This window comes from Struthio camelus, chromosome 25 (genome assembly GCF_040807025.1).
Source record: "Struthio camelus isolate bStrCam1 chromosome 25, bStrCam1.hap1, whole genome shotgun sequence".
NCBI lineage: Eukaryota > Metazoa > Chordata > Aves > Struthioniformes > Struthionidae > Struthio > Struthio camelus.
In genome coordinates this window covers 3,691,863-3,715,593 of record NC_090966.1, presented here as the reverse complement: position 1 = coordinate 3,715,593, position 23,731 = coordinate 3,691,863, and the positions used below count along the sequence as shown (strand labels likewise).

The window sequence follows — 23,731 nt, the reverse complement described above, 5'->3', positions numbered from 1 at the left end:
CAGATTAAGCAAACTCCACTAGCAGCAACAGAAAAGTATCCTTTACAGGATAAGGAACAAAGTTCAGAGCCATTCGCTTCAACCAGTAGAGTTACAGATCGAGTTCCAACTACTGTTCTTTTCACCGGAAACATTATGTCTACTACAAACAGTATCCTCTGGTGTGGAAGACGAGCCACATTGAGCTAATATATCTCACGTTCAAGAGACATCTTGTCCAGTGAGCTATACCTGTGACTGTTTGTGCTGGATGGAAATCTGTTTTTGGGAAGTGCAGGAATGCTCAGTGTTCCCTGATCCCGTAGAAGATGGGCTGCCTTGCTGGGCCTGCAAAAGAAAGTTAATGTATTGTTATATGCTCCTTGACGCGACTGTGAGCGCCCGTGCAGATACACTTATCTTACACGGGAGGTGCAGTCTGGACTTCGTACCATACTTTTACACTAAGATTTAAGAATGCTTTAGAGATTTAGTTCATTAAAACAAAAGAGTTTCTTTCGAGAAGTCTGGCCCAACCTGCTAGAAGACAAAGATTAAAAAAACCCTAATATAATTCACCTCAGCTGAGATTAAGATAAGCCAAAAACAAACAGTTCTCAAAGCAAGACTGTACTCTATTCATCCGCTTTTTTGCTTCTATCACTTTAGCCTCTCAGATGCTATTATTTTGATCTACACAACATTTGGACTAGTCAACTTAAACCTCATACCGTTTTATTACACAGGCAAAGCCTGGGACCTAGAACTCTTCACAAAGAGGATGAACTTACCATAACATAGTAGACTTGGTCATCAATAAACCAGGCTGCACTTGAACCACTGTCATTGAGCTGAAAAGCTTCAAATGTCCCATCCCTTAGCTAGAAACATCCCCTGGGATTCAAATCTTTTCAGAGCTGCTCACCGAGACAAAAGTAAAACAGAGGCCACCTCCCCTCTGTGCCAGCTGCTCATTCTCTAGCCGCTGCTTCGCCAGCATCACCGACATCAGCGTTGGCAGAGCAGAGTGTTCCTCCTGCGGTTCCTTTGCTGTGGTGCCGTCTACCCCATACAGCGGCTGCTCCACTCGCCGCTGTAACACAGTCAAAAAAAATACAATGAACTTTTTCCTAAGCGATTCTCTGGCTCTGCCAAAACTGTTGTCAGCGAAGCAGCAGCCCAGGAATGGGCAGGCAGCATGGTGAGGATCTGATAACTCTAACAGGACTCCTGGAGTGATCATTCCAATGGAAGACATCAAAAAGTAGATGAAGTTAACAACAGTAAGAAAAAAAGTAACACACGAATACACAGGACAGAACTCCTTGCTAGTTAACACATGCCTTTCCTCTGCAACTACATGTATTTTGGAGCCAGTGGGGCAAAACAAGTCAGATGCAAAAATCTTAGAACACGGTGACTCTGATCAATGCATTCAAAGTTAAAATATTTGACCTTTTTTAAGGACTCATTTTAAAACAGTCCATGTCACAATAGGCTTGGTTACTTGGTGAAGTAAATTGAGTCACAGTTGTTCAACGGCAGCAGCCTAGCCATGCCTAGGACCCAGTCATTATGGCAACCTTATTTTTGCCATAAAAGCAGGGACCAGTCTCCTCCAAGATAACTACTAATGCTTTCCCCAAATCTTTAAGAGATGCATAGCATCTGAAATGGCCAGTTACTTTCTTGTGCTGTAAACATCATTTTCCAACTGTGACGCAGGAACTGTGTTCAATAAGAGCAAGAATAACCTGAGCTGCACTGACTACAACACTCAGAACTCCTTTGTCCTTACTTCAAAACCCAGCCCATCACTCCCCGAACTTTGTCAGTCTGGGTAATACTCATCTAACCGCTCCCAAGCTATAACTGTGGGCTGAGCATACGCCACATAGCAAGTAAATAGTCAAGTCAGGGTTCAGTTTTTCTTAAAACCTAAATTGTGGCCTGAAGTATATTTTCCGGCTAACACTAGAAGTGTCAAGAGCGTATTTTCTTTCCCAACAGAACGCTTGTATACGACAGTGAACTTGCGAGAGTCTGAAGGCTGACCTGTAGTTCTCTTCTACTCAAGAGAGAAGCAAAGCAATTCAGATCAGTCAAGAGATTTGCAGACAAGAATTAATATCCTGAAGACATTACAATTCCCCCGCAACTTTCTGACTGCAGAAAGTTTTCAGTACAGTACAGCTTGGTTCATAGGTTTGGAGAAGGTCTGTTTCCTTGTTAAAGGCGTTTTAACACTCTGCTCTCTTCCTAGACCATACTAATCTCTATAATGGATAAGAGACTCAAATATTTAGCTCCAGTTTTTACTGTTTCCTCTCCCTTATTTTTGGGCTTATCTCAAACTGTTGATATTCGGTTCGTAAGAAGAGGACAGATCTTGCAAATGCACATAGTTTCCATTATGAATATGCAAATAGTAAAAGTTGAGCTGCAAGAGTAAAGGACAGAAAGAAGATAAGAAAAAAAGAACACCTGCCTAAGGAAAGAGACAAACCGACCCAGCTGAAACTGGCTGTAACATCAGTCTTGAGACATGTTCTGCCCAAACTTTTACCTACTCAATTTACAGAATTGCAAAAGAAGCAAACCAAGGAGAAAAATCAGCTGTGGTGCCATTATAAACGCCTGAAGGATATGCCACCTACTGGAATAAAGAACTGTCCCTAACACATAACAACAGAGATACTATTTCTTTCATTAACTTCTTTTTAAGGAGGAATATTAGTGAATTAATGTAAGGCAGAGGAAGGGCTATTCAATTAACCAGACATATTTTTAACTTTTACAAACATCAAAAACATCTAGAAGCATATCTGAAGCTCTCCCTTAAAGCACTGTAAAGCTTCCAAAATCTAGTTAACATATACTGGATTCTGAGCAGAGCATTCCAGGTTGGGATTTAGTTCAGTACACATTAAGGAACTGTGCAAAGGTCTCTTCAGAATAATGTAACCAGTAAAGACTTTGCATTTGGTTTTGGAATACTAACCTTTCCCATAATGCTCTACACTCCTGTGACACTCAACAAATGCTGACAAATACTAAAGAGAGGCCCAGGCGATGTTCAAAACTAGAGATCAAACACTAGAGACTTCAAACATTGCTTAACTAGTTTAAAGAAACTTCTTTAACTGCTTCGTGCTGAAACGACTTAAACACACAGATTATTCGTTCACATTCAGATCTTGCAGAAATGCTCAGATAGCAAAATGGAAAAAAAAAATAGCAGCCAACGGGCACGTATACACGTCTCTTTACAGACTTTTGCTAATAGTCCTCACAAGTCACATACACGTAGGCACGACGTAAAAGATCTTCCCAATACAATTATGGTACGCGTGCTCTTCAGTATTCCCAAAGGGCCCAATCAAGATCAGTTGTACTAGTGTTATACAACCATACAGTATAGTCCAATTCTGTGGAAAAACTCAAGAGCTACTATGGAGTACAGGATAATCAAACAGCAATTATATTAGCTCCAACTTTTATTAGGAACAGTAACCTATCTGTAAACACAACAAAAAATGTTAATATGAGTCTCTGAGCTTAAAGCATGCAAGACCCTTTATTACTGGACTAACAACTATTACCGGGTCCTAGATGTCTGGCTTTGCTGCCACAACCCTGAATCAGATCAAAACAAATTCACATATATAAAAATAAAAATCAGGGATTGAATAGGGAACAAGAAGTCACATCACTCTGAGAACCTTCATTCTTTTTCAGAACCTTTTATTACCTGTCTGAAGCAGTCACCAGTCCAATCAATGACAACATGCCACAAGCAGCGTCCCCAGAAAGACTACTTACTGGTAAGGGATTGGATAAGGAATGCTGTGGTGAAGATCTAGCAACAGGCGGCACACTTCTGCCAGGACTGGTGCCTGGGCCACTTCCCCCAGCAAACTGGCCAAAAGAAAAATATGTGATCATCAGCAACTCCACAGAGATACTATATTTAAGCAAATTTAATAAAGACAGAAGCAACACATTAATCTTAAAAAGGAAGTCTTACAGGCCCTAGGGACCCATTTAAACAATGGGAAGACAACGCAAGAGGGAAAAATTAAAATTTCAATGCACTATTTTCAAAAACAAGCACAGATGAGCAACAGTGATCCTCAGAACAGCAAAAGTACGTACTTCAGATAGTTAAATGTACTTAATGCAAACGTGAATGTTTTTCGTTTTAAGACCAAAAGATATAAATCCACATGCTTCGAGACAAACCAGTCACTAACTATACGGAATTAAGAAGCCCATCCGCTATGAGTGGGTATATCTAACTGCATGCCAAAGACTGAGAAGAGCTGAACACCTTCCATTGAAGCATCGGTACCAGTCACTGGCACAAAAAAGACTTCAGAGATTACGCAATAAAAAGAATACTGATTTTTTTGTTTTGGGGTCTGCATTCCCAGTGTGGTGTCAGCCTCTTACAGCAAACTACCTCTACAGAGGCAATTCTGTAAACAACTTCCTACTCAAGTTGGCAGGACTTTACAAGTACATTCCTTTGCAGCACTGGACCTTTATCAAAAAAGGTCTGCACAAAAAGAGGTTCAGTATCCTCAGAGATCCAGATTCCAATGGAAATCCACCTCAAACCTACTTTTATGTGGGTGCTCTTTTACAAACATGGTTTATCAACTGTTCAAAGAAAAGTTAATTTAGAAATCAACTTCCAAAAATCCCAGATTCTCTACCTAACCAAATTCAGACATACAGGTTAAAGCAGTCAATTGCTGACTTGAAGCTATTATTTAACATGACAGATAAACAACGTAAGTTACATTAGACTTCCCTCTACAGAAAGATTTGGTGTATGTGGATTCAAACAGATTTTTCAGAAAACGTAAAGGTGCTTACCTCAAAGTAATCACTAATTTTATGTCCTCTAGGAGTGCCTTTTCCTAAAAAGGAAAAACAAGAAGGAAAATAAAATACTATATTTTCTAGTGCAGAAGTTATGTCATTCTGAAAAACTACTTCTATACTTTGATACTCCTTTCCGCTTATAAAGGCGCAACACCTACTGTAACAGAAGCTTCTGCACAACAGAAAAATGCCTCAGGGCGAGACCTCTTGTGCTGCAGTTTGGTGGCATTACAGATGAGAGTTTAAATAACTCAGTTCCAATCAAACAGCATTTGTAATTGCTAAAGTACTTAAAAAAAAAAAAAAAAAATCTAGTGTCACAGAACACTGCATAGGTTCACCAAAATTTCCTTCAAGGTAAAGACAAAGCAAAGGGTACTTTTACTCCTTTGTCTTCAGGTAAATTACTGCATGTTAGATCTCTCACAAGCCTTCCTATAACAGTTAGAGAGATAATTAGCAGTGGCTTAATACCAGCTCATTAGAACTTAGCCTTTTTCCCTTATTATATTATTGTTGTAGAAGCAGTCCTGTCAACACAATCCTTATTACTTTCTTATTGAAGAATAAAAGAAATAGAAACCTGTTCTTATGCCCATTTCTTAGAGAACTTGAACTTGGAATAAAAGACTATGGGTTTTTCTCAGTACTTTAAGACAGCACTGCCTGCTTTATGTTTGAGTACAGTTTGTTCTCTATTTGCAATGGTGAGAACCTACTCTAACAAGGAAGACATAAGTCTCAAAAAGCAAGAAAGAGACAGTACAGCCTGTATTCTGAAGTCTGGCTGCTGTATATCTAGCAACACGGGACCAAATCAACACTTCAGAGAGGCCACGGTAAGCCTTTGGGCAGTTTGTCCCATGAAAACGCGATAGTTTGTGCAAATAAGCTGGAGACAAGTGTTCTCCTGCCAGTGAGAATAACAAGGCTCCCAGAAGAGAGCTACAGCATCGTGGAGCAGTTTATAACAAGCTGCCTGACACACCTTTGAGAAGAGCCATTAGTTTCCTAGGACACTGACTGTGCAAAACGCGTACAAATTACCAACCGTTCAGAAATCCTGCAGCAGGGTCAGGAGAATGGATTACCTTGACTGGTTTCATATGCATCTGCTTTCCTTTTTCTATTCCGCTGGTCATTCTGTTTTTTCTCAGGAGTCTGTTAAACAATACTTCAAAATTAACATTTCTGCATTTATTCCAAGATTTAAAGAAAATACCAAAACACAATGATCTACTCCATATCCCCTGTGGCTGTTTCATTTCTCTGGTGCGTTTGTTTCTACTGTTGGTACTTAAAGAAATAATAGCTCTCAAACAGTGCCTACTTTCTGCAGCGCATGTATCTGAAGGAAGAGAACAAGGTTAGGAATGAGATTTTTTTTTTTTTTTCCTATTTCAACAGCTGTAAGCCACCCTCTATACCCCAGTTACCTCACACAGTTAGGAGAACAAGTGCAAATACTTGTAAAATTTGCATAGACTGTTTCAGGGTGGTCACAGCACTGGTACAAAAGCAGTAAGGTGGCTGAGAACAGGCCCAAATGACAAGAGAACTTCTTCATGTTTGAGCAGAGACATCCAAATTTACAGTTCACTAGCTACTCTCAGTACCAGCACAATTCATCTTGCCTGCAGCTCTGGTCTTTCCTAAAGCCCTTTGCAGATGGCTACAAGAACTACCTTGTCCGCTGGTCCACGTCTGCAACCTTACACAAAGAAAGGGCAGTGATTTTCAGAAAAGATGGCAGCCAGAAGGAAGCCGCCACAGACCGAGTAATTCAGTTGGACTTCAGTCTGCTTTTCATCTGCTCTCAGGAAAAAAAAAAAAAAAAAAAAAAAAAAAAAATCAAGCACTGGCTGCATCTGCTGCTTCTGTGAGCAACCAGAGATCTGAGGGGCAGCTTACCGAACAGCGATATATTTATGCACGTGCACAATACAAAGCACAGGCAGGAAGCTGACGTCTCCAAAAGCAGCAGGCCTATCTGTCTGTACAAGGCTAGCAAGTCTAGACACATGAGCGCGCAGTGGGCTCTGGCATGGCACTTTCCCTGTCACCAGGGTCACTTATGTGGCGGCCTAGCCTGCTGCAAACATTAGGAAGCACTGCATCAGAAACAGCTCACTGAGGTTGCTGGAAGGAAGGAAAGATATCTTGTCATTTCCATCACCAACATCACTTCTAAAACTTCTAAAACATCACTTTTATCCCAAAGGGCCCCAATAGTTTCCAAGCTGAACGCTTTACAATCACTTCACTCACCACTAAACTGTAGCCCAGGGGCAGGAAGAAAACCACAACGTGCAAAACACAACACTAAAGGAGGGAAAGCCACGGCCAGAAAGTCTGTGGTAAACCTAAGCTTCATGCTCTTTGGAAACCCAAGTCCAAAGTACCCTGTTCAAAGACTTCTGCCAAAGGACTTACACACAGTAAGCACAGAAATCCATCTACCTCTTTTAATAGGATAAAAAGGATAAAGCTGCCACAGCCAGAATCTAAACCTGGCTGCGTCCCCAGGGGATGCTGGATGCCTACAGCCCCGTGTTACCAGTCGAGCAGTCACTGATACTACTCTGGTAAAAGGATGGAGGAGGATGTTAAAACAAAGGCAGCTACTGTGTCTGCAAAGGACTTTCTAGAACGGAGAGACTGACAACTTCATAACTATCTACAGACTGACCGGTACCAGCTCCTGTATGCGCCAAAGTCAATGAAATAGTCTTCCCAACGCTTACTAAAAAACAACTCTCAAACAGCATTGGAGTGACAGTTAACACCACCGGCTCCATTATGGCCTCAATGGAATTGCATTTTAATGAGATTCAGTTTAAGTTGCTGTTCTGTTCACATACTTGCACAAAAGTTGTGCACAAGATCACCTACCTGCCACAGACTGAAAAGTAAGGAATGTAGATTTAATTATGTCAGTTGGGTTAATCTAAATCACCTTACAGAAGATGATCAAGAATTAATTAAGGCTTAATACTCAGTCTTCCACTACTAGCAATGCTTACTTGCACAGAGCTCAAAATAGTGTGTTCTTGAAGAAGTAAATTTCACCAAGACACCTCATATCAGTCCTGCCTCGCATTACAGGGAAATACGATCCAAGACTTACCTGATAACGAGTGGGAAGTTCTTTAAATTCATAAGAAAAAGCATCTAAGTTGGAGATGCTGCTTTATTAACAGAGCATTTTAAAGCAAAATGTAACTCTGCAATTCATTTTGCTGCTTTAGGAAGCGTTTTCAAATAGTTAATCCTAAAGCTGTGAGATTAAACCAGGACAAAGCATCAACTTTCACCTCCCCACACTTCCACAAAGCAGTTCATAGGAGTGCTCGGCTTTGTACAGATTCTGCACATTCACATATTTGATAGGTAAGGCAAACTTTTCCATTAAGGCTCTCTGGCTTTTTATCTGGACCAATCTGTACCCAAAACCAGAAAATAAATCACAGTGCAGCAGAAGACATTTTCAGAAGCTGAGCTTTACGAATGCTGTGTTTTTGGGCTTGGGTAATATCCAATATACTGCTACAGCAGAAAGCTTCAGGAAGGACAGTCTTGCAGCGTGCTCTGAAGGCTGTAGGATTTGGATGAACACCGGATTCTTCCACTAGTCCCTTTCATGCCTGGACTAAAGAGCACTATCACCCACTCTCACAGAATTCCTTCTATACTTTGTGAGTCCAATCATGTCTAACTTGAACCCAATTACAATTAAGGATCTGTGCCTGCTTACCTCCAATTCTTTATCACTCAGAGAGCCCACGCTGCACAAGCTCTGGTTGGAAGACTCGCTATTTAATGGACCCTAGTGGAAAAAAAGCAAAGACTGTTAGAAACAATTTCTGTACAAGGCTGATTTGTCCTATATAACATTGCATCTCTGGGCTAACTACACTGCTCTATCATGCAGATACAGCAGCAGCATGGGTCAAATGCTTAGACACACAATGGGGGACTAAAAAAAACTTCGGAACTCATTTGGAGCAAGACAAACTGGACTACCAGTTGGACAGTCTTTTGTCAGTACACTGATCCAGACTTTGCAGTGATATTTCTTCATCAACTTAGATCCTAACTGCTGTATTTAACCATATACCCCCACAGCAAAGGCAACATTCATAAAGATTTAAGACAGATAGCTTGAGAAAGAAAACTTATGATTTGGTGAGTACCAGTTCAAAGTTCAGCTCTTCAGGCAACCATCTGCCTGACCTGGGGCTAAGAATTCAGAGGCATCTTCCATCTGGCAAGGCAGCTATTACTGCTACCAGGTGCTGGCAGTACCACTGATTTTTTTTTTTTTTAAAGCATTTTTTTAGCACAAGAAAAATGAACAAGTGCCAGCTGTTATGGGTGACAGCTTTACTACCGTTAACACAAGACAGCATCTCTCTTGCTAGGCTATCTTATGCGCCCATGACTGACCTACCACTATAGCAGTTGCTCCTACCAAGTTCAAGTGCAGAATGAAGAGGCTGGAACAGATTTAAGGAACAGTATCTGGTTACCTTGAAGAGACTAGCTGCATCTCTGCAAGCTCTACTAGGTACACACCTGCATTTTTAAGCATCAAAGTATTTTTATAAATTATTTTCTAAAATCTGTATCAAATCTGCTTTTAAAAGGAAAGAAGAGTGAATCATGCAAAGTCACTGTTTTAGCCTAGTGATCTGACACAAAATATCCTCCCACAGACCTAACTTAAGAAATCTAGACTAATTTGACAAAGATATAAAAAACACGATTCACGAGTATTGATGGAATGTATTAACAGGAAGAATGACGTGATAAAGCTACTTCTCCATTAATAACTTGCAAGCATCTTTTCCCAAAGATTCATTCTATTTTGGCATTCTTATTTTTGCAGTAACCACTTCCCACCCATCAATCTCTCTTCAAGGCTAAGTCACTTCTCATTGTACACTTGAATGGATGACTTATGGGTGGGCAGGTGATGAACAAGCCTCAACACCACAGAAAAAGCCCACAGTTGATTACTTTTGAGGGCAGTAGTTCTCCCTTCCCCATTTAAGGCAAACACCACCACCAAATTAAACTCATGACACAACCTAGCTAATGCTGCCCGTCACCCCAATTCAAGCAACCGTCCACACAATGTAAAGCTTTAGCTCATACCATCTGTATTACACTTTTAGTGCTAACTACCAAATTTGCTTCTCCTAAGCAGAGGCTTAATTATTTCAGAAAAAAAAAAAAAAATACAACACATGAACAGCTCAAGAAGCTACACATTCAAGATTCCCTTTTAAAAATACATTACCTAAAAATCACAGATGTTATTCTTTGGGCCATACCCCTTACCCTTTCAACTCATCACAGAAATGGCTCAAGGATCAGAATGGCATTTTATCCTCTCCTCAGCAATGTAACTGCTTAAAATCTAGTTGCCTTAAAAAAAATAAAAATGATGTGAAGTTTGACAAATCTTACAGGCCCAACTTTTTTTTATTTCAGAGATTTATTGCTTGGCCAACAGTACTTAACACAGCGAAAGTGTCAACGCTAACTTTAACTACAGCCACATGAAGGCCTCATTGATAATAAAAGTAGCAGATCTTATGGCAAGTGGTGACAGAAGGTTAAGCTTTTCACCCATGCAAAAAGCTTGCTTATAAACTGCACAAATGCTATCCTCTAAAATCCTTCACTTCCTCTCATGAACTCAAACCTCAGCAGCACGCTCAAGACATTGACCTCCTGTGCAAGTGTGAAAGCTTTCTTAGCTGCAGGAGCATCTCAACAACTGATCTCGTCCAGATAGGTCGGGGCTCTGACATAATGAAGATGAAAGTGAAAGTTGTTTCCACATTTGCTGCAAACTCATTGCCTCCATTTTGCACATGGATAGCAAAGGACAGGAACAGCTGCTCCCAAAATGCCACATTTGCACTTTTCGGGAACACTACAGTTAAAAGGATGTTACAATGGCTTAATAAAGGCCTGCATTTCACCCAATTGACCTGCATTCCATGACAGTCTGGAGAAGCAAGCTGGGTGAGGCCACCTATAGTTAAAAAAGCTCCTCAGATTTTTCAGAAATACAGCTTTATCCTTTACAATGCTAAAAATCCATTCAATTTGGATTAGAATGTAAAGTTCTAGAAAAACGCACAATGTGAATTCCACAACCTTGTTCTTATTGTACCACGACTGCCTGTACCAACTATTCCGCACTGGAAACTTACAGCTATAGAGAAGTTTGAGGCAAATCCATTTTTTGCATCGACAAAAGAGCAATTCAACTCTGATCACAGATTCTTGAAGAGTAAAAATACCGTTTTCACTTTAGTTTAAAGCTTCCTCCAAAAAATAAAACTAATGAAATCATTAACTTGAGCTCAAGGCAGTAGTAGAAAGGGTGAGAAAGAATTAACAGCTTGTGGAATCAGAGAGAGAAGAACAGGTTGTCAGTTGTCTACAAATCTAGCAAGTTCACTGTAGATAAACACACGTGCCATGACATTGCGAACAAATGCAAGATTAATTCTTTGTAGACCAGTTTTGATCAGTTTCCACTGAGGTGAGTTTTCCTTTCCCTTGACTATCCTCAAGAGGACCTCGAATGTAAACTGAAGTATTACACAGGCAAGGAGCTGAAGCACCTTGTTCCTGTCAAACAAAGTTAGCAAAGGAGTATCGTTTTGAGGTATTCCTGCTATCCAAGTGCAAATTGTTCATTAGAGCATGCTGTACTAGAAGCAATAAAGATGCGGTATAGAGGAGGATTAAGGAACATGGTCCAGTCCTCAACAGCACCTCTTCTCATGTAGCTACGCAACAGAAAGAGCAGGAAATTTTCCTGCTCATCCAGGTAGGTGTTTACAGTTTCACACACAACCTTGTAGATCAACTGCTTATAGCAACAGGTTTAGATAAAAGGTATGTGAGAAACTATACAACTGAACGTCCCCTTCTCAACTGCGTGTATGTACGTGCATGCGCACATAAAAAACGGTCTAATTTGTCCTTTATCATTCTTGACCATGTATTTTTAACTCAGCAACTGACATAAGGGTAAACGTTCGGCACTTACTTAATTTAGCATACCATGTTAAGCGGTCATAACATAAGAGGAATAAACCTGAATTTTGAAAAAGTAAGTAATGGCAAGGAATACCAGCCTTAGAATATTACTTGGGAAGTAGTAGTAGGAGATAGTAATCATGCAATTAACTCATGCTCCAAGAAGGGCTTATCAATTTTGCTCCTGAAGAAGTCATCTGCGCTGGCATCTAGCTTTGCCAGCATAGACTACTTCAGGATAGTACTGCGCTACTCTGATACCACTTCCAATCCACTCATCCAGTATACCCTGTCAAGAAAAATGGTGATGGGGCTCAGCAAAAAGTTTGAAATATGTGGGTCATCTGAAACAAGCCAAGAGTTTCTACAGCGTTTACCAAATGAAAGCATAAGAAGAGCACACACTTCCACCTCCATAAGGAATTTCTTTCCAAGATAAGCTGGCATGTTCTTTTTCCATGTGATTCATCTGATCAACTGCTGCTTCCAAGTCTGTGATCTACCTATGCACAACAAAACCTCCACACTGAAAGTGGATGAAAGAGTGGCAGGTACTTTTAAGGCCCCAACTCAAAGGCAAGAATTTAAAGTCGCGTCTACTCACACAAACCGGATAGTCATTGCTCTTTGCAAGAGCCACGGGAAGGGCCACAAACAAGGCATACTGGCTAAAATTTCAATAAAAACAGTTCAGCCTGATAATAACTGCCATCGGATCTTCTGTAACATTAGTCGGACTCAGTCCTCCCTTACCTATCACCTGCTTGAGTCCATCTACTGCCTCGCATGACATGTGCATCTCCCCAACCTCTTCAAGCTGCCAAAAGAGATCCTCCAAGCTGGTTCTCAACTCCTTCCTGTTGTGCAGTCTCCTCCTAATCAGTACACGCAGTTCTTCACTACTGAGACCACAATCAACTAGCCAAAAACTTAGATGCTATAGTCTGTCTAACGGAAAGTGGTGAGACTATTCCCCGTATTGAAAGAGAACTCTAGGAATTCAAGCCGCCTAGCTAGAGTCACAAAGGTGGATTTTTCAAGAACATGCTTTGCCAAACTCTTACTAACTCAGTAGTGGACACTTACTTCACTACCTCAAGCCAAAGTGACCTGAACTCTTGTGAATTCTGTAGCAAATCAAGAGGTTCAAAGGAAAAAAGTCAATCCTTTAATTCCACTTCAAGTCAGGACTGGCTTCACACAGGCTTACACCAAGGCGAAAGGATATTCCAGTCACACCAGTATATGTGCTACTGTATAAGCGAGTGCTAATTAAGATACTTTTTACTGATTTCAAGCATCTCAAAAATGCAAGAGTTATAGTCTGCTTCTTAACCGGGCTTTTAGAAAGGGTCAGTACTAATCAACGTTATGGCTAATAATACAATCCCAATCTCATTTGCGTTGCAGGTTTGTCTTTTGCCACAATAATTTAACCCACTATCACAAGCTCATAGGTAACTTCCACTATGTCTGATGGGTAAGGAGGTTTGCAACATGACTTACGTGGCTTCCATTTTGCCTCCAGAGCTCTCCTCTCTGGATAAAAAAATAGTATCTTTATTTTACTGATGGCAAACCAGGCAGAAGCGTCATGCAGCTTACCCTAAACATCAGTTGTCAGATCTCAGTTCTATTTCTACAACTATTTTTGGGCTCTAGTAGCCAGACAACACATTTGAAAGAAATAATGTTGTACAAGGAAGCATTGAAACAATTTTCAAGCATCTGGCATAAAGAAAAGGAGCATCCTGGTGCTTTCTTTGGTAGCAGATAAAATACATTTCTAAGTTTCAGAACTCTTGCTAACTAGTTCTTCCAGTGGCACGTGACATCTGCTAAGGAACACCACTGTGCAGCACCGCTTCCCTCCAAGGAAGGCCTGACCATTGCCATATATTAATCCTTAATTTGACAACTTTGCTGCCAAGAGGCTGATAAATCAGTTCAGTAACTGTATGTTCTACTTATTTATAAAGGCTCTAGAGTGACAGGGGACCTAGAAGGTTAAAAAACAAAGAAATACAAGTTGTTCTTTTTTATGAGACACCCCATTTTTGGGGGCAGATGTCCTGCAACATAAATGACACCTTTCAGGTTATTTTCCTTTCCCTCTTTACGATACCTCATAGAGGGAGCCAGAGAGAGCAGTAACTGCCACCAAGACCAATAATTCTTCAATTCTAGCACAGTCATCTGCTAAAATGGATCTGCAAAATTCTTACAGTCAGACAGAGGTTGCCTCTCTAGAAATACTTCAGCCTTCTTAGTTTAGCTATATAAAGAAACTAGGGTACACAACTTAGTCTGAAGACCTTTTAAAAGCAAACTTGCAGAAGATGCACATGATGCAGTTACGATCCGCCCTCATCAAGCCGAAGGGACGCTGTGCGCAAATGCATAGATTCAACCATCATAACTACCTCTTCCCATTCTTACCCGGTAAGAGTCCCTGGAAATGACATAAATCCTCTGGAGTTAACCAGCCTGCTATCTTAAACTCAGCACCCAGGCAAGAGGCAGGAAGGCAGAAGATGAGAACAGACAAAACTAAATAATGCTGTTATCTAGAGAAACATAAACTGCATTTTGTCTTCTGCACCTACTGACCCAAGGAAGAAATTCGAGATAACTGGTCAGAATAACACCTCAAGTGAATAAACGCTCAGATTTCACCTGAGAACTAAACATAAATGGGAGCTAAATAAGCAAGAACACTAGTTGGTGTCATATAGTCACGTGTTAATTCCAGGATTTGCTTTGTGAATTTGGTAAAGAACGGCACTTGTCCATATGGCAAGGACAGGCATCTAAAGCATCACTGGCGTTTTGAAGCTGTCTAGTGACCTGGATGAACCACATCAGTATAACAGTTGCCTAGAAACATTTATTGCTTGCAAATTTGATTTCTTGTATTAACTTCAAGCTTCTAGAGAAATATATTCTCCAGCCACTAAGAAAGAAAATTCATCACAGACTTGCAACAGAGCTGAGGCATCTGGGATTGCAAATGACCTCGGTCACTGGGTTGCGCCTCCTGCTACCCCAGGAGATGACAGCACACAACTGCTTCCAAAACAGTTCGGGATGCCTGTCTTCTACTGTTGCTTTAACTTTGATGGTTACAAGCTTTCTTCTGGTTTCCAACCTAAAAATTTATTCTTGATCACCTCACCCTTATTTGTTCTTAGAAACATATAAATGTTCTTGCACGTGTGTGTGTGTGTGGGGGGGACAAATGGGCTTTAAATGCTGCAGTTATATTAAGGACGTAAACTAGTACATTAGTTTTTACATAGGCCCAAAATACACCCTGTATTTTTAAACATTAAAGAAACCTTAACACTAAGTGATACACCAAGTCAGCGGAAGGCAGGAAGCTCAGAGTTACAACTGCCTGCTGTATTCACCCAATAGGAGAGCATCTAAGATGACATTTCTTCCTTTTATGCAATAAACAGCAATAGAATACCTTCTATCCCAGAAGGACATGCCAGTCCCAGTCCCACTAGATGGCACTAACTTACTTTATGCAGCTTTCCTTAAACACTTAATTGGAGAGAGCTAAAAATCTTAGTAGAATCACATAAACTGTACCACAGCTTTCCCATTATATTCCCTTTAAGACAATGACCTACCAATGCCAGTGCGGAGCATGACGGACGGAGGCTTGGGGGGGTAGGGAGGGAATTTGAAGCACCAACCTGGGAGGGAATGTAGTATCTGAGATTAATACTGCAACCAAGATTTGCTGCAACATAGTAGAGTCATGCTAATTCATATAAATGATTGGCCGATCTACTGCAAATTAGCAAGTATGCAAGTAAATACATATATGTTCTGTTTGAAATAAGTGTAATGCGCTTTAACAGTTTACTGGCAAATACAAAGTAATACACTTCACTGTATACAACAGGTAAAAATAAAACTCGGTAACACAGGAGCTTTGCTCATAGCGCAGCCTCCAAGAAATGAGGCTTTTCATTTGTATATGCCTTAAGAACAAAAATGAGTTCTCAGCATTCATCTGCACAGAGAAAGAGCACCTGCTCTTTCTACTCCAAACATACATGAATGCATAATTAAGTCTTGCTTTCCTGTGTCTTTGAAAAGTTATTCCTTTAAAAAGGAATAGCTCCTAAAGCTCTTCATGAGCATTGAGTATGTTGGCATTGTTTTAAGGCAGTGATAGCTTCTACGTTTCTAAGTCTTAACTCTTCTAGAAAGTTGTTTGGCTTTACCTATATTGGTAGAGTTAGATATAAAAGTTATGCATGTAGGGGAGAAGAGGCAAAAACAGATGAGAAAGTATATAAAAAGTTGTAGTGTTATAGAAAACATATCTCACAAAACATGCTACATAATGTAGCAGTGTAAGCTTTTACACTAGCAAAACCCCTAAGATTAAAGTAGTCTTCAGAGGAAAAATAAAAATCACACTCTTCAATAACTACAGTAGTTATCCCTTAAACACTTTTAGTGTTAATCATCCTTATTACACTACCTTAGAGCTGAACATTTTTACTTATTCATGCTCCCTTCCAAGACTTAACATTGTCTGAGTCCTGACTGAAGCACAGATCAGAAAGAAAAGCATGAACTGGAAGTAAACCATCTTTCAAGTTCTGACTAATAAACTTCGTAGATGTTGTATTTCCTAAAAGAGAAAATCCAAAGTTTATTCCTAAAATAATTGTAAAGGTGTCTGAAAATTATATAGCGGTGATATGCTCTTTTACCATCTACCCTAACGTTGTCCAATACTCAATGCCTTCATCAAAAGTAAACTGAATTATCACTGACCTAGTTTGAGATGAGTTCTGCCACCATTTCATTGTTCAGAGAGCCTATCAATTAACACTACCAACAACATCTGGAGAACCAACACCTTAATGCCAGCATTTCAAGCAACCACACAATGTTATCATTGAGTGCCTTACTCAAGAAAGGCAGCTACTGAACAGTTACAAAGTTGTACATGAGGACAAAGATGGGATTTTACTAGCAGGTTGCGGATCACAGAAATATGAAAGCTTACCTTCAAATGCATTTTTTTGTGTTCTACGTAACTGAGCACACAAGTTTAGCACGCCGTACCCACACAGAAGAACTGGATGAACAAATTCCTGAACATATTAACCCTGGTTACATGTTATATTGAATACAATAAACTCGAAACTGTATCCAACAAGCAGCCAGATTCAGTTCTCAAATGCATACTTTGAGAAAGGAAGAAACAGAAGAGATTCCTGCTTCCAAAGACAAAGATGTCTTTTTTTTTTGTGTGTGTACAAGCTACCTTAAGATGAAGCAACTCTTAAGAACTTAATTACATCCCAAAATCTTGTGTATGGCAGAATGTCTGCTCATAGGGATCCCATTTTCATTCCTCTTAAACATACTTGAAGCAAATTAGCAGTCAACACACAACTATCAAAACGAAGCATTCTGCTAGCCAAGCAAAACTACCAATGTAAAAGGGAAAAAAAGGAAGTGCTGTGCAGGATGGATAAGGAGTCATGCCTGTTACCAAAGGTACTTATACTCACCTTAGCAACACCAACTCCAGTGAACCTGGCCTCCAATAGTTCCTGCCTTCGTGGGTCCAGGCTATGCAATTCTTCCATCATTTCTGCTGCTATGGGAGAACAACACTAAGATTATGCAACGCAAGGGAAGGAGAGAGATTTAATATTTTGTGCCACTGATGAGACTCAAAAGCATCTGTTCTGCAGCATAACCATATACTGAGAGTTTTCTTGCAAGAGAAACAAAATTACTATGCAATACTAATAGGACTTTGCCACCATATTACTGTATTTAAACCACAACCCTGCTGGAGAGTTTCATCTTCTGTCTGAATTACCAGCCATTTCAAGATCTCTTAATCCAAGAAACCAATTATGTCACATTCTCCCACTGGATGCTTTATTTAAAGGAAAACATGGGAGCAGTGTGTTATGACTAAAAGCTTCAGAGCTTTTCATCTGTGTTGCATGACTAGGAGAAAAAAGCAACATTCTTCACCAAAAATTTATTTTTGGCCAGTCCCTGAAACACTAGATCTTCTCAAACTCCACATTTCACTGATAACAGCCTTGGTTCCTCCAAGCATGGAAAGGCATTGTAGCAAGAAAATAACACTTGCTTAAACCTCTTACTTTACAGAGTAAAGTACCAGATACCTTTAGTGTAACAGGTACATCTGAATGTACCTGGGCAGCTGGCAATCCAACACAAGGGATGCCATTTTCTGAAGGGTTTAAAAAAAAAAAAATGCATTGTTGCATAGACAGGTTAAAATTCAAATACTGAACTGTGAAAAAAAATGGGACAAATTTCAATGTTCATTATAATTGTGAATCACATCTTCCCAACTGCACCAATCAAGTTCATCATTTCCAGAAATGTCTGTTCCAGTTTCATTTCCGAGACTGAGGTAGAGAAAAGAGATAGAAGATAAAGATTTGCTGTATAAAGAGCATATGCAATGAGGAAAGTTCTTGAAGGGCAGCAAGTGCCCTCTAGAACAAGCAGTATACAATTGTTCCTTTTATTAACTGTCCATTTTGTCCCTGCTGTTTCCTCCAAATGCTGCAGATCTAAGTTACGGCAGGCTAAGTGAATCAGTCCGGGGGCATTTATACATCCTCTCCCAAATCGGTAACAAGCCTTAAAAACTAATGGGCTACCAAATGTGGTTATTAGAGAACCCCATTTCTACTCTTTGCATAAAAACCCTACCAAAGCTAGCAGCCTAGTTTTCAAAACAGGAAATCTGTGCAGTGAGGAAAATGACAGACAAGCCGTGAACGTTCAGATGTTAAAGTAGCCTGAGGCTGCCCACCCCTCCCCCCCAAATAGGGGGCACACGGTGACCATCCAGAAGGGAATCGTACCCCAAAGCAAAGATGCGCCTCTGGGAAGGGGACTGCTACAAGTTCCGGAGCATTTTCCGCCCCCACAGGCCCCATCTGCCTCCCAGGGCCTGGGGAATGCCTGCAGCCTGGGCACTGCTGGAAGCTGACCCCCCCCCCTTTCCCCCCCCATCCATCCCTCCCTTTCCCAGGAGCAGATGGCATTCCCTACCTGCCCTCCCCACCTCCTCTAAGGGGTGATTTTAAGCCCCTCAGGAAGGAGGGAAAAAAAAAAAAATCAGATTCACATTGGAAAATAAATAGGTGAGCGAGGAGGCTGCCCCAGTGCCAGCTGCTGCACCGCCTCGGCCTGCCTCCTCCCCGTCACCCGAGGCAGCCCTGCCTCAACTCCCAGGCCGGGGATTCAAAGGCCGTGCCCACCCCTTCACCTCCGCCGGCGCCCGGGGGCCTCCGCGCTGCCCCGGACCGGGCCGGCCGCCCCCTCTACCACCCTGCACCCCCCCCAACTCCGGGGGTCGGACCGGGCCGCGCTGCGAGCCCGCGGGGCCTGCGCTACGCCGTGCCCCGGCCAGGCGGCACCGCGGCCCAGGCCTCGCTCCCGCCGCCGCGGGGCACAGGCCGCAAGCCCTTCCGCCGTGACCCCGGCCCTCGCCGGGCCGCTCCCCCGCCGCGGCCCGGAGCGTTTAACCGCTTCCTCCCCCCCCCCCCACCTACCTCCAGGCCCGCTGCCCCCTCCTGCACTGCCCGGGCTCGCTCTTCGCTCCCCCCCCGCCACCGCGCTGCCTCGGGCCCTGCAGCCGTGGGGTGGGGGGTGGGGGGGGTCGCCCGTGCTTCCCCCCGCCACCCCCGGGCTCGCTCACCTGGCGCTGCCGCCGCTGCTCCTCCTGCCGCCGCCCCGCCGCTCCTCTCCCCTCCTGCCCGGGCCGAGCGCTCCCCGGGCACCGCTCCGATCCCGCCGCCGCCGGGGGCAGGAGGAGGAGGAGGAGGAGGAGGAGGAGAAGGGAGGGAGGGAACCTGCTGCGGCGGCGGCGGCGGCACAGGCGGGAGGGGGAGGCCAGGGGCGGCTCCGCGGCCTTTCGTGAGCCAGGCGCCGCCGCCGCTGCGGGCACCCGGGCTCCACGCGAGGGACGAGGGCGGAGGGGAGGGGAGCAGCAGCGGCGGCGGGAGGGAGGGAGGGGGGGGAGAAGGTGGGGGCGAGCCCCTCGCTGGCTCCGGGGCGGGGAAGGGGACGGGGGTGGGTGTGGGGGAAGGGATGGAGAAGGCCGCGGATCCCCGGCCTCGCGTAGAGCCCTCGCCCGGCCGCGGGGCGCGCGGGCCGGCGGCAGCGCGAAGGCCTCGCGGCAGGACAAAGGCCCGAGGGAGGGCTCGGCGCGGCGCGGCGCTCGGGCAGGTGGGGCGGGGGGGGGCGCGGGGGCGGCGGCGGCAGCGGGGACCCCCTTCCCCCGCGGCACGGGCGGCCCGAGGGCGGCGGCCGGGGCGCCGGGCCCGGCGGGAGGCGCGGGGCAGGTGTCGGTGCGGTCGGGGCCGGCCTCCTCCCCCCTCCCCCTCCCTCCTTTTTGGGGTGTTTTGGTCCGGCTCGGTCCGGCCCGGTAGGGATCGATTGGTGCAAAGACACTAGTGAAAGCGCGTGCTGTCTCGCGAGATTTGCACGGCGGCGAGAGAGGGCGGGGGGAGGGGAGGTCAGCGCGGGGAGGGGGGGAGGGGAGGTCAGCGCGGGGCGGGGCCTCGTGGGCGGGGCCTCGGCGGGGCGGGGCGGGGCCTGTCCGTGGAGCCCGAAGGGAAGGGGCCGATGCTGCGGGGGGGGGGGCAGCGCTGGGTGGGGTCGAGGAGGGGGCGGGGGGACCTGGGGGGTGCAGGGACAAGGGGGGCCGGGGGCACCCGGGAGGGGCGGATAGCCCTGGGGGGCAGGGGGGACCTGGGGGGCACAGTGTGCCGGGGGGGGCACAAGGCGGTCAGGTGCTGGGGGGGCACCAAGGGGCCAGGACAGTCCCTAGGGTGGGCACAAAGGGGTCAGGGTGGGCCGGGGGGGGGCACGAGGGGGTCTGGGCAGGCCTGTGGGGGGCTCAAGGGGGTCAGGAAGGGCCTGGAGGGGCACAACGGGGTCTGGGTGGGCTTGAGGGGGCACAAGGGGGTCAGAGCGGGCCTGGGGGGCCACAAGGGGGTCAGGGCAGGCTTGAGGGGCACAAGCAGTTCAGGGTGGCCCTGGGGGGGGGCACAAGGGGGTCAGGGACGGCCTGGGGGGCACAAGGGGGTCTGGGTGGGCCTGGGGGGGCACAAGGGGGTCAGGGCAGGCTTGAGGGGCACAAGCAGTTCAGGGTGGCCCTGGGGGGGGCACAAGGGGGTCAGGGACGGCCTGGGGGGCACAAGGGGGTCTAGGTGGGCCTGGGGGGGCACAAGGGGGTCAGAGCAGGCCTGGGGGGCCACAAGGGGGTCAGGGCAGGCTTGAGGGGCACAAGCAGTTCAGGGTGGCCCTGGGGGAGGGGGGGCACAAGGGGGTCAGAGCAGGCCTGGGGGGCCACAAGGGGGTCAGGGCAGGCTTGAGGGACACAAGCAGTTCAGGGTGGCCCTGGGGGGGGGGACACAAAGGGGTCAGGGAGGGCCTGGGGGGCCACAAGGGGGTCAGGGCAGGCTTGAGGGACACAAGCAGTTCAGGGTGGCCCTGGGGGGGGGGACACAAAGGGGTCAGGGAGGGCCTGGGGGGCCACAGGGGGGGTCAGGGCAGGCTTGAGGGACACAAGCAGTTCAGGGTGGCCCTGGGGGGGGGGGGACACAAAGGGGTCAGGGAGGGCCTGGGGGGCAGCTAGAGGCTGGTTAAGCCCTGCAGATCAGGGTCATTCCCACCTCTGTCCGAGGCTGCTTTCCCCCCTCTGGGGAGCAGAGGTGACCTGCCCCCCTCCAGCAGGGTGTTCCCGGGGAGCGGTGGCACCTGGGCGGCCGTCCCTGCTCCTTTCCTCCAAACTCCCGGCGCCTTGAAGGAGAAATCCCCCTCGCTCTCCTTTTTTTTTCTGAGCCAGGCGAGACCTTGTTTGCGACAACAGCCTCCCCCCCGCAGGGGCTGGCTCCCTCCCAGCGCGGGGTAAGGGTGTCCCAGCGCCTCCGCGCAGAGCATCCCTGACCTCCCTCTCACCGCGTCCCCGAGGACGCGTCAAAAAGCCACCAGAAGATACCCGCGTCCCCCGGCCCTGCTCGCTGTTTGTTAACTTGCACGGCCCCTCTTTTGGGGCTGATCAAATATGGATATTGCATGTAAAATGCAAGCTGGGCACACGAGCGACACCGAGCAGCTCCCAGTTAACTGTTGTCTACCCTTGCGTTTCTCTGGCCGGGGGCGTGCGGCTTCCCTTGCTTAGACACGTCATGAAAAAAAAAAAAAAAGGGGGAAAAAAAAGACTCATCCTGACTGCAAGCCAGAGATTACCTGGTGGTTTGCCTTTATTCTCCTTTCTCCCAGACGGTGGGGGCAGAATGCAAATTGCCCCTGAGAGGCATTGCAACCCCGTCTGCTTTAAGGCTGAATCAGCTTTCGGAAAAGCAAACAAGCGAGGGGGGGGGAAAATACAAGGGCTTGTTCGCAAAGGAAGTGGCCGGGGCTGTCCAAGGGGAGGCAGGCGCGGATTAGCGATGGGAGTGGAAGTTCCCGGCGCTTTAGAAAGGATTTGCCTTCCCAAAACGACACCGTAACTAAAAGAGAGATTCTTGTCCGTGTATCTGGGAGTCAATCACCGCAGTCAAATCTGCTTTAGCCAATCATGAGAAATTTATGACCAAACTGGAATCTACCACTTTGGCAAATGTGATGACGGGCAGAAGAGCTGGTGGAGTGCGAGGTCTGCTTGGAAAAATGCTCTTGCAACATGACAGAGGAAGCGCTATTATTTTAAAATTGTTAATTTATCATACTTCAAAACTGGCGTTATTGGTTAACTTTGTGTTGCAGATGGCTTTCAAAACGTCTGTCTTTTCTCGCAAGCTGTGTTTCCTGTGCTTTAATCTGTTTTTTGGTAAGAGAGCCACTCCAGTTTCAGCTCCTGCTGGGTGATTCACATTTTCAGCACAGCCAGCAGCAGCAATGTGTAAAATAAATAAATAAATAGTTTTATGTGTTCTTTTCTTTTTTTTTTTTTTTAAAAAAGAAGAAATTCTAGAGTAAATATTCCATCAGCTGGTAAACGAATCACAGCCATTTAGAGGGGCGCTAATTAGTAACGCAGTTAACATTGTTTGGGGAGGTATAAATTGCATTTGTGCGTTTCCGTTTGATTTTGGGTGGAGGGAGGAGAAGATCTGGAAGCTGTTAGAGCCTATAAAGAGCCCAACTTCCAAAACCCCTTGGTCCTCCTGGATCCCAGCAGCCTCACCTAGAAACGCCTCCAATTTTAAAGGGATCAGTTAATAACCTCAGAGCACTGAACAGAAATTGGACACTGTGACGCTGAGTCTGTTACGCTCTTGCCCCGTCTTTGTGCATTAGGAGCAAACGGGGTCACTTTGATCTAGTTTTCCTCACGCCTTTTAGAGGGAGCTTTCTGTGGCTCTTCCTCCTCTTCCATTGCTCTGTCTCTGCAGAGGACCACGCAGTCATCGGTCTTTTCACGTAGGTTGACTACCAGAAGAGGAAAAGACCATAGGCTCCGGTTTGGCATCTTATAACAGTGTTTTGCTCGCTCTCGTTCTCACTGAAGTCAGGCAGAACAACCTACATCCTTCCCCTCTGCCCTGCTGCAAACCCAAACACTGTCCTCTACACCTCCATCCTCCAAGGAGCAGCTCAGGGCAACGCTTTCAGCCCCCGAGTTTCCTTTCCAGGATGCCAAAACAGCTGCTCACGCAGGACAGAGCAGGTCATCTTTTTAAGGGGCAGAGGGGGAAGGAAGCAACAAGTAGCAACTGTTTTTCTGGCTGCAGGCAGTCTCCTAACA

The 23,731-nt window shown here is 45.2% G+C and overlaps 1 protein-coding gene across 10 annotated transcripts in view; it reads right to left on the bottom strand.

The window, feature by feature from the left end:
- Nucleotides 1–20,164, bottom strand: part of TLK2 (tousled like kinase 2) — a 42,710-nt gene extending 22,546 nt beyond the window's left edge. The window contains exons 1-9 of one of the 10 annotated variants that reach the window (XM_068919025.1): nucleotides 19,673–19,803; nucleotides 17,484–17,572; nucleotides 15,573–15,638; nucleotides 8,624–8,695; nucleotides 5,961–6,030; nucleotides 4,861–4,904; nucleotides 3,802–3,897; nucleotides 905–1,072; nucleotides 232–327 (exon numbers count right to left, since the gene is read on the bottom strand). In XM_068919025.1, coding sequence (XP_068775126.1) covers nucleotides 232–327; nucleotides 905–1,072; nucleotides 3,802–3,897; nucleotides 4,861–4,904; nucleotides 5,961–6,030; nucleotides 8,624–8,695; nucleotides 15,573–15,638; nucleotides 17,484–17,564 — 693 coding nt within the window. In that variant the 5' untranslated portion in view covers nucleotides 17,565–17,572; nucleotides 19,673–19,803. Of the gene's footprint in view, nucleotides 1–231; nucleotides 328–904; nucleotides 1,073–3,801; nucleotides 3,898–4,860; nucleotides 4,905–5,960; nucleotides 6,031–8,623; nucleotides 8,696–15,572; nucleotides 15,639–17,483; nucleotides 17,573–18,833; nucleotides 18,941–19,526; nucleotides 19,609–19,672 lie in introns of those variants that run through there. The other 9 variants (XM_068919026.1, XM_068919027.1, XM_068919028.1 and 6 more) reach the window with 9 other exon arrangements.
- Between the last annotated feature and the right edge of the window lie 3,567 nt (nucleotides 20,165–23,731).